At 30.6% G+C, this 17437-nt stretch overlaps 1 protein-coding gene across 1 annotated transcript; it reads left to right on the top strand.

Moving 5' to 3' along the window:
* Positions 1–1988: 1988 nt before the first annotated feature.
* On the top strand, positions 1989–17162 carry MKS88_002418 (uncharacterized protein; the record flags this gene model as incomplete). The annotated part of the gene is made up of 2 exons (XM_067215426.1): positions 1989–7168; positions 7277–17162. The coding sequence occupies 2 exons, from the start codon at positions 1989–1991 to the stop codon at positions 17160–17162; spliced, it is 15066 nt and encodes a 5021-aa protein (XP_067073853.1).
* Between the last annotated feature and the right edge of the window lie 275 nt (positions 17163–17437).

Here is a 17437-nt window from a genome sequence, read left to right as displayed (position 1 = left end):
ATTCAATGATCAACTTTAATACATTCACTGCAAAATTTTTATGTATTTATTTTTTCTTTTTCTTATTCTTTTCCGTTTGAAATTTTTGTGTGCTGCTATTCCTTAATACCACAAATGGGGAAAAAAGAAGCAATAAAAAAAAAAAAAAAACAAAAAAAAAATAAAATAAAAAATTATATTAATTTGAAATCATATTTTTAAGATACATTGAAAACAATAGTTGGACAATAGGTTACACACAACAAATGTTTTTTTTTTTATATATTTTTTTTATTTTCCCCCCCTCCCTTTAATTTTTTACCTTTTTTTCCACTTAAAAATATACTTAAAAAAATTAATAATTTTTCGTTTTTTGCAGCAAATTTTTACACATGCATTTGCGAGAGTGAAAAAATAAAAAATGATTATAAATGTTCATGTTTGTTCTATTAATATGTTTCATTTTTTAACGTTTCGTTTTTTATTGTTTCCTTATTCATTGTTTCATTTTTCAGTGTTTCGTTTGAAGTAATGTACCTTTTTTTTCTGTTTTTTCTTTTTGTCATTTTTATCTTTTGTATACGTTAGAGAAATGTCATGAAGAAAATATAAATACACATTACACATTTGTGTGTATATTGTGTGTAAATATTGCATGTGTTTATATGCATATTTTCACGCATGTTTATATGCATGCTTATACGCTTGTTTAACGCATGCTTATACGTATGTTTATGTGCATTTGTACGTGGATGGGTATATTAATGTGTATATGCATGTACTTTTTTAATATGTTATTACAAATTTTATAAAATTTTTCGCAAAAATTTAGGTGAACAGATTTCAGTGAAGATTTATTCAAGGGTGCTGTGAGAGCATATATACATGTCATTATATTTTGTCGTAGAAAGAATAACATCACACATGGAAAAAACGTTGTGAAAAAATGAAATAAGCAACAAAAATTTTGACACAAAATAAATTAAAGCTTGTACATGTAAAGCTTTTGCTGTTTTTTCTCACGTTTTAGCAAGTGCAAATAACACATTTTATAACAAGTAAATTTTTATTTTTTTTTTTATTTGTAAAAATGTAAAATTTTAATAAATTTGCGCATATTACAAGCCACAAATGGAAATTTGATAATATTGTTTTTTTTTTTTTTTTTTTTTTTTTCGCATTTGCCTGTGCACATTTTGTTTACATAAACACATAATCATGTGAGTACGAAAATATGTCCATGACATTATACCTACCAGTAATTTCTTACACGTAGCTATAGCCCCGGTTTTACCGTGGAAATACATGCAAATGTTATACTTGGTACTATTGTGCGCTTTTGCTTGAAATATACTATATGACCCACATTTTTATTTTATTATATTTTACATATATTCCGCTATATACTATGGGCATTTTCCTACGTATTATACGCATTCCGCTATATTTTATTATATTTTTTAAAATAAAAATGTCCACTGTGCGTTGGCAGGTGGTAGTTTTTTTTGGGCTTGTTTAAGTTTCTTTAAGTTTTTATGAGCTAATGTAAATAAATAAATAAATAAATATATATATATATATATATATATATGCACATGTATATATACGTATATGTAGATATGCACATGTATATATACGTATATGTAAGTATGCACTTTTTAAGCGTACACATATAAAAACACAACTCATTGCTCACAGTATGTGGACGACTTTACACACACACACACACAGGAAAATATATTTCCCCTTCTTGTACACAAATTTTTTGTTCACATTTCACGTTTTACAACAATAAATGCAATTATGTAGCGCTATTTGGGGGACCCACGCACTTTTATTTTTTCGCTCATTTTAAAAGGTGTATATGTAGAATATAAAACCAAGTGTGCGCGTGTATACCCATATGTACATCCCTACATACGCACGTATATAATACATTTGCACGCACATATATTTATACAAACATAAGCACTCACGTTTCTATTTTCCCTTTAACTTTTTTGAGCAAGATGAGAAAAAAGGGAAATATAAAAAATTTTGAGCTAGAGGAGATAATATTTATTTTACTGAACTGTCTGGATGAAGAAAAAAAATTGAACCACGAAATAATGAACACCCTTAAAATATACATTATGTATCATAAATGTGAAATTTTAAATTATGTATTTTCTTTTCTACAAATACAAAAGGTTAGTCATGATAACCAACTTTTGTTATTATACTTAACTTACGATATTATTTATTACTGCATTTATAATCGTTTCAGTAATGCTGTTGATACATATTTTGAAGAAAATATAAAGGATGAAATAAAAATTGTTGAAAAGGGAGGTTCACAAGATAAGGTTTCCGCAAAATTTCATGATGTAAATATATTCGATAACATTTTAAAATATACCTTTTTTGATGGTGATAAATACTGCTTTGTTTATGAAGAGGAATTTACAAAATGGGGAAATATAGAAATGCTGGGGGATGGTCATGTTAATAGTTGTAATAATAGTATTAGTGGTAGTATCAGCAGCAAAAGCTATAGCAGATGGAGCGGTTACCGTGAAAGGAAGGCCCGCATGCGTAATAATTGCCGTGAGTGCAATAGAAAATGCTGCCGAAACTCCAGTGGTTATTCCAAATGGTACAGAACTGATCAAGGAAAGGGATTAAGTAACGTTTTTAAGTACACCAAAATTTCAAACCTGATATGTCTGAAAAAAGAAGAATACAAAACACACTTAATAAACGAAGCTAACATCAATTCTGCTTTTCAAAAAGAGAGTTACAATTCGAGTAAGTACAATATGCTTTGTTGCAGTAACCTAAACAATAAATATAATGTGAAGAAGTCAGAAATTAATAATATTATTAAAAATATAATAAATTTCATACTTAATGAAATGCTTTATATTAAAAAAAACGATGAACGGCATAATATAATGACGAGATTATTAATGTTATGTATAATAAAAGAAGATAGTTATTTAAAAAAGAAAATTATAGAAAGAGTTAATTATTACATGGAGTCAAATAGGAATAATAATCCTAGCAGTAACAATAGAGGTAGCAACATTAGTAGTAATAACAATCTCCGTGATCACGTATACACGTACCTTGAGTTGTATGTAGATATCTTTATGCAAGTTCCTCACCTGGCGAAGAATGTGCTCATCGATGTATTTAAGAGCATGATATATTTAGATTATCGCTATTGTAATAGTGGCATTAATAATTATGGAAGTAATAATAGTCGAAGCAATAATAACAGCAGCAGTAGCAAGAGCGGCAATAATAACAGCAGCAGTAATAACAGCTGCAGTAATAAACATACTGATATGATGTACAAAATATTTTTGAAAATTTTTGACGATATCCAGTTCCCCTCGGTCTTGTATAGTATCATGTATATGAATTCGAGTTATAAAAAGAAAAATTTCATATTAACAAACAATAAAAATACTAATGTGTATATTGAAAATGATGTTATTCAGCTGTCAGTAGAAAATACCAGTGATGACACATGTACTACTTACACCATACAGTCATCCTTAAAATCAAATTTACCTTGCACGTTAAATAACGGAAACATTTTTAGTGACATCATCAGTCAAACGAGTCTATACAGGAAAAATCCAAAAAAGGACATGTCAGACTCATGTGAAAATGTACCAGAGAACAGCAGAGGCAACATCAGTGAGAGTAGTTATCATCTTAATGATGGCTCCCTTCCTCGTACAAGCATCGAGTCTAACAGCAGCAATAACAAAGCGGACTCAACGAATAATACCTTCAGTTGTCCAAATGATGGGGGGGTTAATAGTGATAAGGAAGGTGTGCAGACAGAGGATAAAAAAAGCGAACGTGTTTATGCAAACGGTGTTAGCGTATCGACTACATTAGCAAAACACGAGGAATTTATGCGTTCAAATGAAATTCAAAGTGTTACCGAAAAAGACCATTTGGAAGATGAGAAAATTAATACGAATAAACAGCAGAAGGACTCATTCACTGAAGATGAGGATAAAGCACAAATGTATAGCAGATGTGGCCATGAATTAGCAAAATGTGAACATGTTGATGGGAATCCCGAAGGGAACATCAACTGTATAAGGAACAGTCGAAAAAGTAGCGGAAAAAATAGCGGCAAAAATAGTGACGGAAATAGTGGCAAAAATAGTGACAGAAATAGCGGCAAAAATTGTGACAGAAATAGTTGCAAAAATAGTGGCAAAAATTGTGGCAAAAATTGTGGCAAAAATTGTGGCAAAAGAAGTCACAGAAGCAGAGGTAGGAGAAATCTCAGTGGTGAAGAAAAGGGGAGTACTTCTAATTTTAAAGATGGTACAAAAAGGGTAAGTGAAAAAAGTGGTAAGATGAAGTATGAAAAAAATTTCGTAAGTAGGCGCAGTATATGGAATGAAAAGAATAAGGAGAAAGTGGATGACATAAGTATGATATGTACAAAAGTTTTAGATATATATTTTAATACAATTGTTATGATGAAATATACTAATGAATATTATGAGAAAATCCTTTATATTATTTCAAGGTTAATATTATATATAAATAAGGAGGAGGAGGATGAAGAGCATAATATTAAAAGAATATTAGAAATATATATATATTATTTTTTTGTATTTTTTAATACAACTATTAATAATACAGGAATACATGATATATCTTGTATATATAATAATGATAGCCAGTTATATATAAACTATGCAAATATAAAGGGTATACCAGATTATAGAATAATAAATAGTTTTAGAGTTATTCTACAAAACTGTTTAAATAAAGTACATCTTTTAGTAGTGTTCACTAACCATGTATTAAAATTAGCTTACTGTTTATTATACATATTAATTAATGAAAATTATGTTAATAGTAATTCTAAGAGTGTAGTTAAACATATTATATCAAACCATTATATATCTACCTTTATCGAAATTATGGAAATTTTTACTATTTTTATATCATGTGTTTATACAAACAATTGTGTATTCAACTTTTTGAAAGAGAAGTTTAAATCAAATACAAAAATAGGTATCATCGTTTCTCTTATTATATTGAAGCATTATATATTAATAATATCAAGTGGTCTAGACATAAATACCATGACACATTTATCTAATCAAAATATTATGAAAAAACCTTCTAACTATAAAAAAAGTTTCAAATATTTAAATAGCTTTATTAATGATACTAATCAGAATAATACTAATATAGAGGTAATCATTCAAATTATTGCAGACATATCAGATACATATAATAATGACCTAACCATTATATATATATTACTGGAAATTAACTTACTACTGTCTTTTCATCACTATTTTGATCATTACTCTTACAATCCGAATGTTATATTTGGTCTTCTCCCGAAGGTTAGCAGCCCCTTATGCGTTCTGTACGCGAGTGAGGATTACGTGGTCAGGAGAAGAGGTACCTCTTCAGGGAATTGCCAAAAAAGCGGCGTTGGAAATGACGTCGGACGTGGTCAAAGAAGCGATGAAGGAAGCGATAAAAGAAGAGATAGAGGAAGCGATAGAGGAAGCGATAGAGGAAGCGATAGAGGAAGCGATAGAGGAAGCGATAAAGGAAGCTATAAAGGAAGCTATAAAGGAAGCGAAAAAGGAAGCGATAAAGGAAACGGTATTGGGTATAAGGTCGGATGTGGCACCGGAGGTGGTAACGATGTAAATTTAAATGAAATTGCCGGCGGTAGGGGGAAAGGGGTTTCCCCTTACAGTGGTCCGTACAACGAGGAGGAGAGCACAAGGAGAAAAGGTTCAATCGTTATGAAGGAAGGAAAAATGGAGTACATAAATGAAAAGGGCAATGATAACTCAGATGAAATAATGAACGTAGGATGTTATGAAGACGAAATAAAAACATGGCTTTTAATACCAAATAAACATATTATAAAAATTTTTCATTTTTTTTTAAATATATTATTAAGTAATGACTCAAATTTTAAGATGAAAAGTAAAAAGTATGGTTACTTTGTTGATAGTAATGGTTCAATAATAGATGTTAATAATGGTGAAGAGGAAATTTTGAAAGACGGATTTGTTAATAATAGAATGTTTTATGACACGCACTTGCACTATTTTATATATATGTATCCCTCAGTAGATTATATAAAGGAATTAATATCATTTGCTTTTCAATACAACTTTTCTATATATTCACCCAGGATTTTATATGCCTTGTTATTTGAATTTTTAATTAACATAAAAAGCAATTACAAAATTGTTTTACTTGTTCTGAAGTCACTAAACATTATATGTATATCACTGTATAATTATATGAATAAGAAAAATTTAAGATTACATTCAAGACTGCATTATAATTATTTAGTATTACCAAACATGAGTAAAATAATGTCTGTGTTATTTATGTATTGTTATCACCCAAATGTAGCTGTGTCGTTTTTGAGTTTGCAGCTTATGTCTATTTTAAGGAGTTTTACTCATAATAAAAGTATTTCCTTCATTCAGAATCATACCTACTTTGAAATAATGCATTCCTTTTTGCATTTGCATGACCGAGTAATAACGCATAGTGAAATGCACCACAATGGGCTGCAGAACAGCGGATTCGTTCCGTTATTCGGGGGGGACAGTATATATTATAAGAAAATAATAGAAAACATAAAGAGAATTGGCCGAAGGTATAGAAAAGGTCGGAAAAGACGAGAAATATATAAACATCGAAAAAGTCGAAATATGAGGAAAAAAAAATTTTTCCAAAAAATAGAAAAGGAGAAATGGATTAACCGATACAACTATTTGATAAAATTGTGTTACATAAAGATAGCAAAAACTATTAGTATAAAGCTGATAAATACGTACTTAAAAACCTACTCATTCAAATGTCATGAAGGGAGAAGAAGGAAGGTCAATGCCTTTATTAAGCTTTATTTTAACTTGGACTTGAAGGGGGTCCGTAAGTTAATGGATTCCATCGATGGGGACAACATTTACAGGGGTGAGAGGGGTACTATAAGTACTAGAGGTACTGGAGGCATTAGGAATACTAGTGTTACTATAAGTGGAATGCACAACGGAAGAGATAGTAACCGAGTCAGTCAAAGAAGCGCACATCGAAACCGAAGTAGGAGCAGGTGTAGAAGTAATGTGCTTTATTTGTCTAATGCTGAGCCACTGAGTCATCAGTTTGCAAGCTTACTTAGGTTGATGAAAGTATATTTTACTAGCTATGTAAAAGGGGAGATAGAAAAAATATACAGCTATCAAACATATATTACCATATTTTTTTATGTATTAGTAGAGCTTCTAAGGACAATTCAGAATAATGAAGAATTTGAAAACACTCTTTTTTACTTAGGAACTGTAAACAACCTTTGTGTTATAGCTAAATATTTTAATGTGAAATATGCAAATAAGCTTATTACCATTTTTTTCAAACTTAATGATGAGATAGCTATAAATGATAACGAGAATATGTTTTTAACTCTATATACAAATTTTTCATATATTTATAAGACTTATTTTTTTAATTTATATAAAGAAAAGTGTACAACATTGTATACACGAAAGTGTTTCGAATGCATACAGCTCATGAGAAATGATGCCATATGTGTAAAACGAAACACTGACAACCAGTTAGATTTCAATAACTTCATGTTGCTATCAAACAAGTATAATACCGATCTGACTAAGGAAAAAAATATAGAAAGTGTTTTGACATACCTTAACGAATACCAAGCCATTTATAAAGCAAGCATTAAGCACATTCTGCATTTGCACAGCGCAAACAGCGCAACGGTTGGCGGCATAAGTAGTGGCATAAGTAGCGATATAAGTAGCGGAAAAAGGAGCGGCACGACTGGATACCCACATAATAAGGAAGAAAAAGAGCAGAAATGGCGCAGGGAAAAAAAGGGAACCAAGTGGGATGGTTTTCCTAGTGAGAAATCTAGCATAAACAAAGATGCATCAATAAAATTTGAAAAAGAATTTAGTAATAATCCAAAAATTGATAAAAAAAAAAAAATGAACTACTTAGAAGAATTAAGAAAAAAATTAGATCAAAAAAATGACATAGTAAAAAAAACACATGAATTATTTGAGGACAAGTTAGGTTGCTATATATTACAAAATGATATGAACTTTTCTATTAGTAAAAGTTTCAATCAATATATAACAGCTTATTATATTGAGAATGTATTAGATGAACAAAATTTATTTCGTATTCTTTTTGCTTTAAATAATATTTTTTACTCAGATGTAGCTAATAGAAAAACTAGTGCATTCTATATTTTTGGAAAATCTAATTATGTTATCAATGCTGAAAATATTCGTACCACTTTAATATTAAGTATTGGTTTATGTGTTAAAAAAATACCATCCAGAAAATTTCAATATTTGTATAGCATCAATGAAGTATATGTTAATAGTAGCATATTTCATCTGTACGTTCAGTATGTGTACTTAACTTTGGTTAAATATAATAACACATTTGAACATGTATTGCTCTTTGATAAAAATGAATTTTCACCTAAGGGGGAGGATGATCAGTTAGTGAAAGAGATAATGAACAAAAGGAACAAGTACATCGATGAACTGTACAAGGAAGAGATAAATACATATTCTATATTTAGGAGAAACATATTTTCCAGGCTCAGCAGAGAAGTCAGCGGTGATATTTGCATCGAACATTCCACTGCGGAATCCACTTCATTACATAGCAGTGCTGTATATAACACTGTCATGGGTGACACTACTGCACGTAGAATTGCCATAGGCTCTACTATCACAGACAGCACTACTACTATAGGAACTACTACCGCATACAGATGTGCTCCCAACAACGCTGCCAATACACACAGTGGACCGCTCAACGGACAGTTCGACACTCTGTTCATATTCCAACTGTTAGTGGATCCAATCATTAATTCGCTTTATCAAGAGAAGGAAATAAATATACAGTTAAATTTGCTAAAATCGTTAAAAAGTATAGCAAAAAAATTAAAACAAATTAAAATGAACAAATGCAATTTTGGTACTACTGAAATAGGGGAGAGTGAGCATAGGACGAAGTCTAACTTAATAACAACTGAAGAGAACATCATACTAAGCAATAATAATTATTTTGTAAATCACTTTGATTTAAAAAATAGTAGATATATGGTTAGAGATATATGCGATCTCTTGTTAGGAGACAATTGGAGTACTATCCCGTTTTATTCCTGTCTTTATGTTTATAAATTTATAATAATATTTTCGTCTTTATACTATCTTTCAAATATTTCCAATTTAACCTTACCTATTTCACAGTTAAATCTTATGAACGTTCAGAATTTTGCTATTTATTTTAAATTTCTTAACAGCGAAATTGTTAGCAAAAGCGAGTACTATTTTAAAGAGCAAATGAAAAAAAAGTATTGTTCTGATGGCGATTTGAACAAAATGAACTCCACCAAGGCAACTACTGACAACGAGTTTCTTATCAAAGAAACGAAGAAATTGGTTGAAAAAATGGATTTTCAACTTATTATGCATTGGTCTGGAAATAATAGAGATATTATATATAACGATTATTTTTATGAATTAATAAAAGAAGACACATCACCAAATGAACATAAGGATATGTATCATTTAAACATTAGTAACCAATCGTATGAAATTTTGTCAAATTCATTGAAGACTCTTTATTATTCCTTATTCATACAACACCCTCTAATTTTTCAGACCACTTTTATTATCGTCGATGTACTTATTAACTTATTCTTGAAAATTGTGCTAAACCAAAGGCAGAAAATATATCAAACATTCCAAATTTGTGAATCGTGTCGGAAGTATCAGACTTGCCAAATATGCCAAACGTGTAATACGAATCAGTTAAATCCAAATTTTCAACATGAAGAAAATAAAACCAATGGAGAAGCAACAAATATAAATAGCAATCTTTTTGATTTGAATCAGATAAAAATACATACTTACCAAAATAAATTAAGCTCCAGTTTTTTACCTCAAAAAGAGGCAGAAAGTAGGTACAAGCGGGAGTGTATTAATAAACATAAGGAAAGGAGGCAGCAGTTAGATGAACCATCAATTGTTAGAAAGATGAACACAATAGACAGGATCAAATCGAAAAAAAGGGGAAATACACGCATGGTGGTTAATGGGCATGAAGAAGCAGACGATGATGATACTAACAAAAAGCTCAACGAAGGTATTTACATCGGTGAAATTACAGCAAAGGGTGCAACAGAGGACGTAACAAAGGGTCTATCAAAGAGCAGACGTAGAGGTCGTGAAAACAGTGCACACAGAAGTAACAGTGAATATTCTAATAGCATACATAGGAAACAAACGGAAGGAGAAAGCATAAATAACTTAGGAGAGTACTTCCAATCGAACATATCACATACCAACCATTCGATCGCATGTAACGACTACACGGTAAAGTCGACGAAGTCGTCCAAGCTATTGCAAAATAGAAAAAGGGAAAACGTTAACCATAACGATAAGCACAGAAAGAAATGTAGGAACGAGCCAATTAACAACCTTATTGATGGGGATAACAACAAGCTATTTTATATTTTGAGTAAGTACGAAAAAGTCGCTCTTTCATGTTTAGATTCTATTATAATGATTATAGTCAAGGTGGTGTCAGAAGTTAAGTCGTTTTTCTTTATATCCAAAATGGTAAAGTACATACATGATATCTGCATAATGACAAATGTGAATGAGGTGAAACTTTTATCATTTCGAATGATAACAGAAATAATATTTAAGTCTATATCGAGTTATAAGAAGGGAGTGAATAAGAAAACCACATGTAACCAAATTAGCAAAAATGCTACTGAAACATATGTAAGAATGATGAATAAGAAAAAAAAAGAAGAGTTTTCGAATACAAAGGGTAGCAAACATTATAATGAAGTAGAGGTCAAAAACGAAATATCAATAGAAGGAATAAATATAAATGAGCAGGATAAGAAAAGTTTCTTATCTTTCAACACTTCCAATTTTGAAAAATATTTTACCTCAATTATATCTCCAAATGGTAAGTTATCAAATGGTAAGCTATTCGACTTGAATTATGAAAAAAATTATGTGGACATGAAGAAGCATATTGTTGACTGTGAAAATATAACCAGTAGTTGGAGTAAAAGGGGTATCCCAAGTGATGATGATAAAAAAGTTGAGCTTTCTGATCATAGTTATTTGCATAATATGAATGATAATAATTTAAGTAGTATTCCGAATGAAAAATATGTAGAGGAAGAAAAGAATGATAACGGTGAAAGGGGATCTAAAAACGAGGATCATATGAGTGAAGTAAATGGGGAAGTGAAGGGCGAAGTAAATGTCAAATCAAATGTCAAATCAAATGTCAAATCAAATGTCAAATCAAATGTCGAAAAGAAGTCAGAAGGTAGCTACTTGTGCGAATGCATAGGACTGCTAATCCCATATATCAAAGACGACCAGAAAATAATCAGCTATTTCAGTATTTGTTCTATATGCGTAATAATAGGAAAATTAGCGAAAAGGAAAATTTTGAGTGATACTCATTTTGTTTTTTTCTTTTTCAACTCGATAGAAGTAGTTTTAAATGTATTGAATAAGTTGAGTAGTCACAACTGCGTTAACGAAAAAAGAAAATCAATGCGAAAAAAAAAGGAGGGACATCAGAATCAGCAAAAAAGAAAAGATTATCATTTCATTCGGGAAAAAAATGAGAAAACTAGGGAAAATAACATGGAAATGTGCTTGAAATATAATCTGCCTAACAATTATGAATTCTTCACGGAGGAGTACTGCGAGGATAGCGGTCAACATATAATTGAAAAAACATGCTACAGCGATGAGAATGATGGCAAAAGTGGAGTTAGCATCGGAAGCTGCAGTGGCGGTGGCAGTAAGGAATACCACCGACAAGTAACTAAGCAGAGTTACCTGTACGAAGCGAAAAAGCGTGAGGAGACGAATATTACTACTCATGAAGCGAAGAAACGTATAATAGGAAAAAATTTTAATATCAAAAATATTAGGAATTACATATACATTATAGAGTTTCACCAAAAATTTTACCAGTATCTTAATAAAAAAATAAAAGAAATAAATAATGATAAATATCAAAAGGGTCTTATAAAAAATCTAAGTATGATTAGAGGTAATAAAAAGAAAGAGGTGAATCTATATAAACTAATTAATACCATCATCATTGAATATTTTTCGAACGATGAAAAACGGTGTTACATAAACAATCTCATATGTTGTATGCATAATACGAATAAACGTATATCAATGAATGGATTAAATTTGCTTATGTATTATTTAGTGAGTGAACAAATTAACAATACCGATATAGAAGTTATTTTGAGTAGGATGTTTAGTGAATTATCATACTATGTAAAAATGAACGTACTAAATGATAAAAATTTTAAATTAAATGAAAAAACAGACAAACAAACAAATAATACATTAGACACATATTATTATAATATATGGAAATGCAGCCAAAAGAAAAGAGATGAAGCAAACATTTTGGAAAGGTCGTTATATATAATTTTATTATTATGTAGAAAATATTTTTATATTACGATAAATATGTTATGCACTATACAATCCAAGTATAATTATGAACATATTTACTTTATATATATGATTTGTAATAATAAAACATTGTTGAATAAGACCTTAGATTATCTGTTTTACATTATGAATAACCTCCATATACATAAGTTGAACAATAATTTTAGCAATATTTTATCCCTCCTATTTCATTTCATTAAGTTTAAGAATACGTATATAAAGTCCTACGCAAAAAAGTATTTTGTCGAACTCTTTCTAATAGTGTACTATGTCCTAGGCGTAAAGCAGCTTTCGCATTTGGGAAGCAATGCAAGTATGGGCGGGAATGCACGCAGCAGTATCAGCGGGAATATGCATGGTAATAGTTTCAACATAAGGAATAGAAGTACTAGTGAGGGGAGCCCACCTAACCGATTCACCCTTGACAGTGAACACATTTTGGCATATAATAAAAAAGAGGAAAAATTAGAAGGGGCTGGTTTTTACAAAAATGAGAAATACAACAAGATACATAGTACTGGCGAGAACAACTCAGAAGCATTAATGCGAGAGAATGGTGCAGCGATAGGTGTAACTATCACCGATGATGGACTTAACATGGACGAAGTGAACAGTAATAGTGCAAATTGTGAAAAGGGCGATTGTAGTACTGACCATTGTAATATATATACAAAAAGGAGAAATAATAATGAGCGCAACAGTGATAGCAGTATACGTAGAAACAGCGGAAGTAGAAGAGACAGAAACCGAGGAGGCAGTAGAGAGCGCTACCTACGCAGCAAAGACATGTCGAGCGGGAAATACGTTGAAGGGAAAGACACAATGAGCAAAGAAGATAAGCTGTTAGGGAGCATAATGAATAGATCCATTTTTTTTTTAGGAAAAAGGAATATATTTAAAAATAGCTATATAAAAAATATTTCTAAGGATGAATATAATGAAAAGATATATAATAATTATACCTGTAATATAAGCGTAAATAACACATTAAACTGCTATAATATAGTAAAAGAATTGTTAATATTAAATAATAAACAAAGTGTATTAAGTTATTGCGACGAGCATAAAATAGACAAGTTACTATACTATAAACATTCCTTTGAAAATGGGTTAACTAAATTAATTTATATATTTTTAAAAAAAAATGATACTTTTAAAATATTTAAATTTTTGATCTATTTTATCAAGAGTAGTGATAATATAAATTATATTATCATTTCGTTAATCATTTTATCACAGATACCTTTATGTCTACACATAAAAGAGAAAAATTTAAAAATAATAGAACCGCTGATTAATGTTTTATATTGTATTAATAGCAAATATAAAAATACTCTTGTTACGAAATATTTACATTTATCTTTCACTAACTTTTTTATCATATTCAAAAATATATTTAAGTATCAGTCAGAAAGGGGATTAAAACCTTTTTCCCTTTTTATAAAAGAGAAATATACTTTAAGTATTTTGAATTCTCTTTTTAACAATTTAAATAATACAGATAAAAATATTGTTAAGGAGACCTTAAAAGCTTTTAGGGAGGCCTCTAAATATGACACATCACATTGGCCCTCGCCCATTTGTTCCTCCTTTATCAAAATACTGACCGATCCATCGGTAGTTTTACTCTACCTAAACAACAGTGAATCGATTGAGAAGGTGTACATGTGCAAAATTTTGAGCGAAATTTTTAGGACGCTCAAGAGGGAGAGGCTGCGCAGTTGTAGGAGTGGTATGAATTCGAGGCATGGTCCGAGCGAGGGGCGAAATATAGAGCTTAAGTTAAAAAAAAAAAATATCTACGAAGTTGCAACCTACCTACTAATAAATCTCGTAGATAAGAAAAAGCAGATCTCGTCGAACGTATGGGTGGCTCTAAAGGAGCTAATCCGATTTAAATTTTCTGATAGTGTTAATGATACATTACTTTTTTTTGAGGAAAAAATTTACTTGTCAAGTGATGCTGATGTAGACAGAGAGGAGAACTTTCATCATGCAAGGAAAGAATATTTTAACGAAACGCAAATTATCATGAATAAGAAAAAATCAACCAGCACAAAAAGTGCCTATTGGACAAAACTTAGTAAGAATGATAATGCCATTTCGTACAAGGAAATACCGAAAAATGCTAGAAGTGAAACGATGAATAATAATCCTCCATGTGATGAAGTCAATGGTTTAATAGAGAAAATCAGGAGGGGAAAAGGTCGCTACAGTACCACAGCCCCTGCGTGTGTCCGCCTTAATGCTGAAATTGACAATGATGCTAACTCTGATACATGCTCTAATACATGCGCTAATGGATACGTTAATGTCAATGCGAACGCTAGTTCGAGTGATGATTCTATCCCTGGTACGTTTGATTGGGACGACGAGAAAAAAGGAAGGTGCGGTGATAATGCATCTGATTACTCCACTGAGGAAACACCAACAAAGGAGAGGAGTTACACCCAGGGAAATCGAAAAAGGAATTATGCTGGTACAAGGTCGAATAAGCAAACCGAAATGTTCAGAGAAATAGTGGGAGAAAAATCATACGATGAAAAAAGCGGTAATGATGAATCAGATAATTCGAATCAAAGGGAAAAACAGAAAATTAATATGCATTACTACAAGTTGTTTGTAGAAATATTTATTCCCCTTATAATATGCATTGATACAAAAACATCTTACAGTAATAGAGCAATATTTACAGAGATAAATAATTACTTGTACAGTGAAGAGTACAGTAAAGAAAGCAGTAGAACAAATAATTTTTCACGTATTAAACATGTACATGACACATTATATGACATATTTTTTAAGCACTTAAATCTAAACTTGACAAATATAAATTGTTTATATAGAGCTTATATAATCTTACTAAACAGTAGAAGATATTTCGATAAAAAATTATGGAATTGTAATATACCAATTAATGAGAATGTATTAAAAATGATAAAAGAATATGAATTAAAAAATACCAAATCGAGGGCAGAGCATGTTTTATTTGGAGACTTAAAAAATTATGTGCATAAAAAAAATAGTCATATAAGCAAAGAAAATTTTAAAGAAAATAATATATCAAAGAGTTTTACTTCTGTCTTAACAAACACTCTATTGAGTACTTTCTCCGAGACATTGAAATATTCTTATGACAACTTCCTTTTTTTCAATAATGAGAATAGTACTACTAATAGTAATAATAATGTTCATACGAATAACCGCCAATATATTGCTGCCGCATTTTATGTAGAAGAGCATACAAGGGTTAAAGACTACAAAATCGGTAAGAATTATGGAAGCAATTTGAATAATAATAAAATGAAGATACACAAATATGGCACTGAACAATCATTTATAAAGGAAGAAGAACATTATGGGGATGGAAAAGATGAATATAGCACCAATGAACTGAGAGGAGAGACATCTAACATTTTACCAGAGAGTTCCAGTATCGACCTAGAAGGTGCAGATAACTTGATGTTCTATAATAAACATATCGACGATAAATTTACAGACGAAGAATGTAAAAATGGTAAGAAGACTCCTACGAATGAACAAATGGGTTTAAAGAATCATCACTGTAGTACGAAAAACGGAAATAATGAAAACTTGTTATATGAAAAACAGTTAATAAGAGACCTTAAAAAAAAAGGTATCTTATACTGCACAGGTGGGCTGGAGTATAATGAAGAACTCTCTTTTGATTCGAATAAAAGGATAAACAGAGAAAACTATGGCATTTTTATCTCCAGCAGTGATGAGGGTAGCAATGATGAGGGTAGCAATGATGAAGGAAGCAATGATGAAGGAAGCAATGATGAGGGTTGCAGTGATGAGGGTAGCAATGATGAGGGTAGCAATGATGAGGGTTGCAATGATGAAGGAAGCAATGACGAAGGAAGCAATGACGAAGGAAGCAATGATGAAGGAAGCAATGAAAAGTGCAGCAAAGACTGTCAGCATGGTGAAAGCGGAAAATATGGAGTATATGACAAATGTAGAGAAGAAGATGGAGAGGGGGTCGAGGACCGAATGACAGCAGCTCAGGGTAGGGTAAGAGAGAACAGTGGTTTAGATACTAAACTCATAAAAAGGAAATTAAAAAAAATAAAACTACTAAATAAACACTACAATTTTGTTAACCATTTTAAAAATGTGCAAAGCTTAAATATGAATGAAAATGTGTTATACTGGATTGAGCTGTTAAAATTTCTAAAGGAAGACCCCCATAATTTAGTATCATCAAAAGAAATAAAAACGTTTAACTTTACAGATTTTTTTGAAGCCTCACTCATATGCGCCCTAACAGTAGTAAAATTTGTTTCTTTGTCGTTAAATTGTAAAAAGTTATATAAGAAAACCTTGAAATATTTGGAAAACTCGACTAAGGAGGAAGAACAAAACACTGATAGGAAGCTACAACACAAGAATGAAAACAAGTACAAGGATGAACAGAGAAAAATAAAAGAGATGTACTTTATACATTCTTTGTACATATCGATGAAATTAGAAGCTCTATGTTCTTCTATTACTAAGCAATTATGCACTTTTTTACAAGAGGACAAAACTGATATACATCTACCAATAATTAAGTCCTTATCTATCTTATCTATCTTGAAACCATCTGCTTAATTTTTACCAAACCAAAAAAAAAAAAAAAATTGAGGCCTACTTAACATTTTTGCAAGATTTGTCAGAAATGACGAGATGAACTAAGTAAAACTGATGTCAAAATATATGCTTTTTTTTTTTTTTTTTTTTTTTTGTCTCTTTATACATTATTGCTTATATGTGCATAGAAGTGTGCGGATGCACAATGTGTTACATTTGTGCATATACATGTATGTTTACATGCAAAAATATGTGAACAAATGTATACATATATGTGTGGGTGTACGTAAGTACAT

This window comes from Plasmodium brasilianum, chromosome 8, assembly GCF_023973825.1.
Source record: "Plasmodium brasilianum strain Bolivian I chromosome 8, whole genome shotgun sequence".
NCBI lineage: Eukaryota > Apicomplexa > Aconoidasida > Haemosporida > Plasmodiidae > Plasmodium > Plasmodium brasilianum.
Note: the sequence above shows the minus strand (reverse complement) of the source record. Positions and strands in the feature narration are given on the sequence as shown.